The following is a 10,387-nucleotide window of genomic DNA, read 5'->3' as shown; positions in this document are numbered from 1 at the left end:
TATTTTCTTGCGAAATAAGGGGCTCGGAGAATGTTGTCTGTGAAAGTTGCTCCGCTGTGCTCAGTCAAACTGTTTCACACAAGCTGTCGGGTCTGGGAGCTGAATGCAGTCAGGGTCTCAGGTGAAAATGCTGGAACCTGACCAATGGTACCGAAGACTCCACATCTAACAGTCAAGCACAGTTTACCAGCCCAACGATAATTGGGCAAGAAACGGAAATGTTTCTGCCTTAGATATTAAGTCTTCTGCGGGGAGACGCCTGCGACACCGGCACTCGGCAGTGACTCTCAAAGTCGAGATGAACTCCACGCGGGGAAAGATGTGACCGCTTTCGGACGTACCTATGGCTCGGTAGATTCGTCCCTATTCTAAGCGAGGAGTTTTTATGAGTTAACGTGACAGAAACAATGACCATGCCATTTGAGGTAACCTGTGCCCTGCGCGCGGGATATGTCTCGAAATCACCTCCTTCGCCATTTTAGGTCGTCATGTAGAAGCCAATCGGACACATCTACACTCTTCGGCCGACGCGGGAGGGCTGTCTGTGGCTGGCTCAGCTACGACAGCTAGGGATGCAAGCATGAGGACCCTGGCGTTTACCGACATCGCCTAGTTTCTCTCAACAACCACATCAGGTCTCGGGCACCCTGCAGATCACGAAGCTGCGAATGCTGCTTCATCGCTATCGAAAGCCATCGTTCTTGCCGGTAGGCTTCTTTGGGAGGAAATGGACAGAAATTGGGATCTTGCTAGTTTGGTTCGGTGCTGCTTTTGGACGTCAGCCATACTTCAGCTGTGTCTCAGCCTCTTAGGAACGAAAGTTTAGCTGATCATGCCCATACGCGCGGTATCGATGACCATTCTTTGAGATTAGCAGAAGCTGAGGTGACGGACGAGCCTGCCCGGCGAGTTCAAGGCCTTAAAAGTCCCGCGTCGCATGTGCGTTTTCGCCTGCCTATATCCGGCTCGATCAATTTGTTGATATTTCCCTTACCCCATGGCCGAGGGCTTCTATCAGTCTTTGGATTCTACACTTGCTTCACACTTTGGACTGCACGGCAACATGGCGACGACTCACGACCACAACCACGACCACTCCCAAACACACTTGGGAGTGGACGTTGACATCCCTACGCCGATCACTCCCGGCGAATCGGATTTGCTGACAAGCGAGATGTCGGGTCTCACCATCAACGAACGAAGCCGACCTCGTCTTCTCCCGTCTTACCCATCCGCAACATCTCCTCGTACAAGCAGTCCTACTGGGTCCGTCAGGAGCGCGTATACTACTAAGCGTCGCGTCAGCCGTCGTTCCTATAGCAATGAGTTCCATTCAAGCTCCCACAGCTCCAGCTTCAGTTCCGAAGTGTCGAAGGAGCTCACCCGCCAGGCAGAGCTTGAGTTCGCGGCGCTCCAGGAACTCATGTCTAGCATGTCGAGGCGAAGCATGTCGTTGCGCGAAGTCTGGAGCAAGATCATCACCGAGCGCGAGTCTGTTTACTCTGAGATGCATCGCATGACTGAGCGCTACGAGGAATTGACCGAGGTCATGGAGCGCAAGGAGAGGGAGCACAGTCACCACAACCACGAGCATGAGGGCCACAAGCAAGAGCTTGTCAAGGTGCGCCTGGAGCTCACTGCAGCCATCAATAGTGCTTCTAAGTTCAAGTTGGAGCTATCTGCACGAGACAACGAGTGCAAGACGCTCCGACACGAGATCGCCGAAGCCAAGGATACCTACACCTACATCAAGAAAGAACACGAAGAGCTGAAGAAGACCTCTGAGCAGACGAGACTCACCTTAGTGGCCACTACAGCAGCCCGTGCCGATCTTGAGGATCAGTGTGGCAAGTTGCGAGGCGAGCGTGCGGACATGGACCTGAAGCTCACCGAGCTGACCTCCAAGCACGAGGAGATCACTACCAAGTTTGAGTCGAGTCACAAGGAGCTTGTAGACATTAGAAAGAGCCACCTCATACTCAAGGAGGAGAAGCACGAGTGGCTCCACAGGCGGGGTGAGCTTGAGGACCACATCCGGAAGTGCGATCACAAGTATGATGAGCTCAAGCGGAAGTACAAGGAGATTGAAGAAATGTACGAGAAGAAGAAGTCTGAAGTCAAGGAGCAGCAGGACACTGTCATTAGAGTCAAGAACGAAAAGGAGGAGGCCATCACTAAGGTCAAGAGTGAGAAGGAAGAAGCCATCACTAGAATCAAGAACGAGAAGGAGGAGATCATCATCAAGATTCGGAACGAAAAGGAAGAGCTCGAGCAGTACATCATCAGACTCAAGCGTGAGCTTGAGGAAGAGCACTGCCGGTGGGAGGCGGCCGAAGACCACTGCGGTAAGTGGAAACTCAAGTGGGAGCACTGCGACCGTGAGATCATTTCCCTCCGCGAAGAGATCTCTCGTATCGAGATTTCATGCACCGAACTGCGGGAAACCATCACGAAGAAGACGGAAGAGCTTCGTATTCTCATCATCGAGAAGAAGCGCCTCAAGGACGAGGGCGAGCGTGCCGTCGGTCGCGCCAACGAGAACCATCGCCAGCTTCTGCTTGTGCAGGAGACCCTCAGCCACACTGAGAGCATTCTGAAGAAGTCGCAAGAGGAAATCCATACCAAGACGGAACGCATCGAGCGCCTCGACTGCGACCTGGGTGACTGCAGGAAGCAGATCGAGAAGCTCCAGATCGAGATCGAGAGTCACCAGTCCGCCTCGGCTGTGCTCAAGATTGAGGTCGAGACGCTCAACAGCAGGTGCGGCGCCCTCAAGGCCAAGTGCCATGAGTGGGAGGTCAAGTACGAGGAGGCCTATGAGAGCATCACCGAGATTGAGGAGGGAAGCTCCAGCTACGAGTACGAGATCTCGGCTATGCGTATCATGCTCCGCGAGGCGAGGGAGCAGAAGGAGACTGCCATCACCGCTCGCAACACGGCCGATCGCGAGCGCGACGAGGCTGTGGTGAGATTCGAGGAGAAATGCAGGGCGATGGAGAGGTTGGAGGAGAGAATGAGTGCGCAGATGCATGAAATGAGCCGATCTGGAACCAAGACTACTACGACGAGTACCACTCGCAAGTCGGGTCACCGAGTGAATAGTAGCGGCAGCGGCGTCATCTGCGTTGAGACCTGACATGGTGATCGTTGGCAGGATCGTGGGCATAAGATTTCGACCTGGCAACAGCTTTTTTCTTTGTAAACTTCATAAACGTGACCGGTTCTGAGTTATTGAATGGTCATTGAGCTAGTGCTAGTAATATCACACGTACACTCCAAGTTCCTCCCTCACTTTGCTCAAGCGGCCGTGATTCACAGCATGTGTGAGCAAATCATCAGATCCATTTGAATGCTCATGGTAACAACTCTTATTATATCTGTCTCAATTCGCCTTTTGGTATATCTCCGTATCTTCAACCTAGGTCCTGGGTATTATTTAATCTCGTTTGCCTTTTCCTCTAGCACCGTCCTCATCACTGCTCGTCAGCGTCGCCTCACTTGGATTGATCCTGAAGCTAAAGTCCACAACACCAACCAAACTGCTCACAGACCGTACCAAGCCCTCCAAGTCATCGCACACAAGCGAGCTGCAAACCTGTAGCACCGCGAACTCAGTATATCCGTGTTGCTCTACGTTCCTTACGTCGAGAATACTTCCGCTGCCAAGAGGGCTGACCATCTCCGATAACTCGGGCATACCCCCAATCGTTGAAGTATCGCTCGTCGGCGACTCCACCACTGACCCCACCACGCTAGGCTTCCGACCTGAGGGGCGCACTTCAGATCCTGTGCGGGTGTGCACCGTGACAAGCCTGTGCTCAAGCTCACTGCCTCTTCTTTGCATGGTCCGCGGCTCTGGGTCAGGGCCCTTGAGGTGGAGGAGCTTGCGGGTGAGCTCATTCGGTCTCGGAAGTTGCATGAAGGGCGGCAGTGATTGCCCTGACAGTAGCGAGTTGGACAGGAGCGTGAGTGTGGAGAGAATGGTATGTTGCGTCGGCTCAATTCCCGCTAGGACCTGATTGAGAGCGCGCAGCCAGGCCCGGTCACTGTCTGAAGAGGGACTGGCTGGCCTGTCACGCGGCTTCCATGTGATTGTATAAGCAATCAGCGTCAGGTACCGCATGGTGCTGGTCGACCGTCTGATGATATCTTCGTACGTGGCCCTAGGGAATTTGCCGCCGATATCGGGTTCCCACTTCTGCCATTGCGCATGCTGATCCAAGCTAGGGAGCAGCAATAGCAGCTTGCCTAGGATGCGACGCCTTTCCTTCTCCATCTTATGAGCAGGTGTGCCGGGCTTCTTGATATCGCCATGCGTCTCTTCCATCGTCGCCTTGATTGTCTCAGTCACAACACTGAAGTAGTTGGCCAGGAGATAGAGCGAGGCGCTGAGATCCCGTCGGAGCCAGCGTCGGTCGGTAATGGGAGCCGGGAATATGGTCCAGATGAACGCAATGAAACAACCGGCCGCTACACAGGCAAGACGATAGGGCGCCAGGAGGTAGGTCGGATAGTACGGTTGTCCCGTGGCTGCGGCGGCCTTTTCTCCGATCTTCTGAACCTGCAGCTCATACCCGATGATGAGGACTTGAGTGATGATCGTGATGAGCCACACAGGCATGAACCGCGGGTACTTCAAAATAAAGTACTGCTCGATGAAGATGAACAACCAGAGGAAGACGATGACTCCGGCGGTGCGCTCGACAACGATGTACCAGATGATGTAGGAGAAAATAACAGCAACGCAGGTTCCACCAACTCGACATACGAACCCAAAAATGGACTGGCCGGCCGTGATGGTCATGCCGATGGCAATCATGATCATAGCCCAAACCAAGCGTTGCTCAGTGAAAAACGTCTGGGTGCTCTGCAGGAAAGCCATGATGCCGACTGTCATGGTCGCAATGGCGACACGGAAGCCAAAGAGCGATTCACCTGATCCGACAAAGCCAGAAAATGCTCTCACCGAGTTCCCAAAGTGTTGCCAGACGCCGTGAGCAGGGAGATGTTCGGGGTCCTTCTTCTTGTTATACCCATCTCCGGCGTAGACGATATTCGCGCCCATCTCAGCGATATCCGGCGTCTGCTCGGGGGAAGCGTCCTCGGTACTGCAGATACCCTTGAACCATTTCTTGAGACGCTTCTGAGAAGGGATGATCAGGCGCTTCTTTGCCATCGTGCCGTCAGCCACCTTTGAGTCTGCGAATATGACCAGATCCTGCACTGCTTCGCCAAGGGCGAGCATAAGCTTTTCCATGTACAGCATCACATAAAGCTGCGTCTGGTCGCGCTCCCGCATCCTGGTCTCGAGCTTCTTCAGGTGAAGATCCTGGCGTTCCTGTTCTGTCGCGAGCTGCCTCTCCTTCAACCAGTTTCTGAGCAGCTCTCCCTTCTTGTCATTGAAGTCCTGCACCCTCTCGGCGAGGACTTCGGCGAACCCGGCTTCGCCTGGCTTCGAAGTCGCCTTGGCACCGGCATCCATCTCCACGTCGGCACCCTTCGTCTTCTTTGGCTTGGGTGTGAGTTCGAGGACGATACCGACGTGATCGAGTCCCTGGTCCATCGCTTCCGTCAGGATTTCGAATGGCTCCAGCAATTGGAGCATGATGTCGTTCCAGACTCTCTTTTCCCGTTCCTTCTCCGCGTCCGAGTCGCCGTTGCCATCATTAACGCCCCATCCGTGCTTTTCGGAGGCTCGGCGGAAAATGTCGACAATCGTGCTGATGCCGTTCAATGGGATCATGATGCTTCGCAGGCGGTTGAAGATCTCGCCGATATCCTTGGAGTTGAGCTTGCCGTAGGCGATATCCCTCTTGGCGAAGAGGATGTCTCCGTGCATCTTTCCAAACAGTGCCGAAATCGCCAAAGCCGTAGCCTTGAGCTCGCCCGCGGCCTTCGCCTCCTTCGTCATCTCGGGCTTCTTCTGTTTCTTGTTCTTCTTGAAGACGTTGCTGCTCTTCGTCTGGTGACGCTCGAGCATGTCGGGACTGGATAACGTCTTCAAGTAGTTGAGTTGCAGGGCAATAGACTTGCGAACAAGCCCAATGGCACCCTTAAATTCACCGCTCACCACCTTCCTGCTGGAGACGGGGAAAACGAAAAGTGAGACGCCGGTAGCAATACCCATGGCACAAAGCATGGCCACGGTCAGCCGCTTCACAAGCGACTCGGCGGCTGCGGTGGTCACCATGAGCGGGCCAAAAGTGCAGGCAACGTTCATGAAGATGGAGTAGATCATGACAGGCAGGTTCATCGCAGGGTATTTAGCTCTCAGGGTATTTGAAATCCAAATGTTGAAGAACAGCCAGACGCCGCAGACGGCAGACTGACTTGAGTTGTAGACGGGCAATCCGGTGGCCAGTTCCTCGGCAGAGGCGGTGTTCCTTCGTGCCTGGACACCGGACCACAGTGCCAGCATCGACAAGGCGCCGCCGATGCAGATTCCGGTGACATTGAGGACGAGGTTCTGCAGGTATTTCCCTCTGGGAAGGATGGCGAGCGCCAGCACTGAGATAATTGGCACGAGATAGCCCAGTGTTGTGAAGTACTGTGCCACGGGCGTGGATTGGTAGATGGCGATGCCGATCAGGGGCGGTAGTGAGCCCTTGAACATCATGATGAGCGTCGGCGCGTCAAGGCCCAATCTCGCCGCCAGGCCCGGCTTTGGCGCCGGTTTCTTTGTCGCCTTACTTGCGGTCGTCGGTGACCGCGCCGGGACGCCATCCGGATGAGTCTCAGTCTCTGGGGACTGCGACTCGGTGTACCGGTCAGCGTCCGGCTTCTGTTCGTCGGATGCCATGGTTCCAGTCGTTCTTTGCGTTTACGTTTACGGAATCATCGGCCCCTCAAGCGAACGAGCGGGCAGCTGTTGATTATTCGATTATGTCGTCGTGCCCGTAGATCACTCGAACATAATGGTCTCTTGATGTCTTGTCTCTGAGTGTTGCGATGATTTTGGGTTGAGTTTTCGCCCGGGCCGAGGGTGGGCGGTTTGTTTTGTCTCATTGGAGAATGATGTAATTGCGGAGTTCGCCGCGTCTATCTAGCCTTCTATCTACGCGCAGTACAGAACTCATAGTGTGCACGAATCCAGCACTGCAGGCAAGAGAATGCCGACAGAGTTTGCGCTAATGCCGTATTTTATGGACTTTGTACTCGTTTTCGGTCAAGAGGGGGGAGGGAAGATTACGGCGTAATAAGGCCCAAAATAGCTGGTGGCCTCTAAGAAGCCTCTACTCAAGGTGAGACGAGTCAGGATTCATGCACAAGCACGGGCCTTTATCTCAACGGTAGGACAGGGTGAGCCTGTGAGATGAAGTGAGATTAGATGAGATGAGCAGATCGTTCAGTCTAGAATCATGTCTTTCGAGTTGTGGAGATGCAGAATCTGCATTCATGATTTTTGCAAAGAGAATCACGATCGTGACCCTCATAAGCATTGGCATGGGGATGTGAATTATACATCTTACTCACGAATTGACAGGGGATGAGTAAGCCATACTGACACCTCATCTAGCGGCCAGAGATGAGCGTTGCTAGTGTGACACCAGCATCTAACCCCTCATCCTCAGCGCAGCGAAAGCTCAATGAGTCCTCACAAGTTCAATCAATGGCATTGGAAGAACTCCCAGAGAACCATGGTACAGCAGTATTGCTCTTCCCAATATTCACAATAACGCTGAAGGTCCGTAACCCCCTATCGGAGGAAATGAATGAAAAGAGTTCATCCGCATGTATCACCCCTGTATCTCAGCCCTAGAGGGCTTGAGAACCCCGCCACGTCGACTTCCCAACCACAAGCCGGCCGGCGTGTCCGGCAAAGCATAGTGGCAGAATTATAGCCAGTTCCGAGATCGTCCGCGGAATATTGAGACTGCTCCCCGGAGACCAACTCGATAGTCTCGCCGAAAACTCCGTCGGCCGTCGAAATAATGAATGCCAACCGTCTTGGATGAGTGCCGTGAGGCGGGTGGAAACTGAGGATCCTATGCAACTGCTGATGAGTCAGCCACGCTTCATGTAGCTTGGTGTTGGGTGGACAACACCACCATTTTCCCCGCACCCCGGATTCACTCCGGCAAGACGCCGCGCTGGCGATTAGCACCGGGGCCGTTGAGGCGAATCGAGGTGGGGAAAGTTAAGAGCCGCTTCTTAATGATGATGCATGTACTCGAGATAACGTGATATGCTCTGGGTGCGCCTCACGAACTGGCGTGTTGCAAAAGAATGGACTCGTTCATCTTTCATCCCGTCAATGGCTGAGCTTCTCGGAGTCTGATTCCTTCGCCGAGGGTAATGAAGGACCACTATTTGCTGCAGGCAGCAGCCATCTGAAGACTGGTGACCGAGCAAATCTCACCCGTTTTGTACTGGAAAATGAGGTTCTATCTCATCAATGTGGACAAGATCATGCTGCCAGGTGAATTTTCGAGTTGAAGTAGCTCAGACTTATGAAATGGCCTCGTCTTCTATCTACCAGAGCCTAGAACATGGATGTATTCGGCTTCTTACCCTCCATCCGTCTGACTGATTTGATTCCCTATCGTGCTCTTTTCAAGAGGTTTCGCTGGGGTCATTTCCCAGTTTGAGGCCGTTTCCTATGCACGGAAGACATCCTGTGCTTCTAAGAGCCTGATTATGCGAGCTAGCACATCAAATGGAAGCGCCAAAGTCATTCTGATCTCATCGCAAGTTGCATCTCTTCTGTTTACTCTTCGCGACCCTGCCGAAATGCGAACTCTGTGGATTTACGAAGTCTGCGTCGACCAGGTAAATTCATCCGAGAAGAGCACCCACATAAAACCCTTGCGGCAAGTCTTCGAAAGCCCTGTACGCGTGATATTCTGGCTAGGCTTTTCTGCCGAAGATGAAAGGAGTGATCCCGCACTCACGGTCCTCAAAAGGAATGCAATGCATAGAGAATACAATGATCAAGGCGAATACCTTGGTGGTTGAAGGGTTGGCTCCGACATAAGCTCCGAGCGTGGAGCTGGGAGGCCAGCGGGAGTTTCAGATGATGATGAGGGGGAGGACGATGAGGGTTACGGGAGCGGACCTCTTTCTGACTATGACCTTGATATCGTCGATCCCAGCACTTCTTCCATGGTCTCGTCTGATACCCAGGCCTATTTACCTTAGGGAGAGTCGATACACCAGGGCCACTTGTGTCTCATGCCGAACTTCTCCGGACCAAAGTCCATCAGGGGATTTCTGAAATCGCGTGTCTTCTTCCAACCAGATACCAATATTACTTTGTCTATGGCCACCTTACTGGAACCCATACCGATCTTTGAGAATCAGAAGAGCATGGGAAATGACCGTAGCCGCATGAGAGCTTAATCGGTCGCAAGTTGGCCATATCGCCTATGGAAGACCCGTTCTTTATGAGAGCCGCATGGAACACTTCTTCCAGGAACGTTACAAAGACGACTGGGAGTCTGTCGACAAACACCTTCAGAACCCATGGTGGAGCCAGACGTGGGCTATCCCAGAGGCCTGGTGTGCCAACGATCGAGCAATGATCCAGTGCGGGCAGCGGACGATCAAGTGGAAGACCTTGAAAAAAGCGCTACCGCTTGCTGAGGTCTGAGACGACGTGGGGAGACGATGATTGAGACAGGAATCGGGCGCATTAGCGAATGACCAGAAATGAGAGATCGATACGCCACTGCTTTCTACCTCTTGAAGCAACGACTAATGGATGGGAAACTATCGGATCTCTTGTAGAACATTTGGCCCAGAGACGCGGCCGATCCACGGGACAAGGTGTTTACGAGGCGCAGTCTCGCCGGTAGCTTTCGTGGCCGGTCCTAAGCGGACTACAACAGATCCGTGAAGAAGTTGTTCTGCGGAGCAGGAAGAGATATCATCCGTGAAGAGAACAGTCTCGAGATACTGTTGGCGGCAGGAAGGATGAATAGAGAAGATGAAGCGGTCTCACTGCCGAGTTGGGTGCCCGACTGGCGTAGAGGACAAAGCCCGCTCAAGGGACGGCCAAGCCCATGGTTGACCGATCCCGAATTCATTATCTCTTCGTCACCGGGTCTATAGAATCTCTCGTTGTCAACGGACATGGCTTTACGGCCTGCTCGAGCGCAATCCCAGTTGCTTGGTTCAGCCATGACCTAGACAGGTTACATGTTTGAGCTGTATTCATCGATGAAATGGGTACAATTGCTTTTCTACATGGCTCAAAGTCAGATATTGGCGTCAAGAACACCATAAATGATGCCTATCTCGTTAGTCAGGCCGCATCCTTTGATGGGATGCCTCGTTAATGGAGCAAGGATGAGAAGGATGGACTGCCTGGCCTGGCCAAGAGAGTCTTAATGGCCGGTTCCCATGGTATGATGGATGAAAAAGAGACTATAGGCGAAATCATGGTATT

The 10,387-nt window shown here is 53.2% G+C and overlaps 2 protein-coding genes across 2 annotated transcripts; one reads left to right on the top strand and one right to left on the bottom strand.

The window, feature by feature from the left end:
* Positions 1-1,063: 1,063 nt before the first annotated feature.
* HER10_EVM0011458 (uncharacterized protein) lies at positions 1,064-3,136 on the top strand (the record flags this gene model as incomplete). Its single annotated transcript, XM_035480891.1, has 1 exon — positions 1,064-3,136. One exon carries the CDS (start codon positions 1,064-1,066, stop codon positions 3,134-3,136), a length of 2,073 nt encoding a protein of 690 aa, XP_035330096.1.
* Positions 3,137-3,387: 251 nt separating this feature from the next.
* HER10_EVM0007597 (uncharacterized protein) lies at positions 3,388-6,970 on the bottom strand. The gene has a single exon (XM_035477149.1). The coding sequence runs from the start codon at positions 6,797-6,799 to the stop codon at positions 3,437-3,439; it is 3,363 nt and encodes a 1,120-aa protein (XP_035329627.1). The 5' UTR covers positions 6,800-6,970; the 3' UTR covers positions 3,388-3,436.
* Between the last annotated feature and the right edge of the window lie 3,417 nt (positions 6,971-10,387).

The sequence above is a fragment of the Colletotrichum scovillei genome, assembly GCF_011075155.1.
Source record: "Colletotrichum scovillei strain TJNH1 chromosome Unknown Contig00009, whole genome shotgun sequence".
Classification (NCBI taxonomy): domain Eukaryota; kingdom Fungi; phylum Ascomycota; class Sordariomycetes; order Glomerellales; family Glomerellaceae; genus Colletotrichum; species Colletotrichum scovillei.
This window is presented reverse-complemented; position numbering and strand designations above follow the sequence as displayed.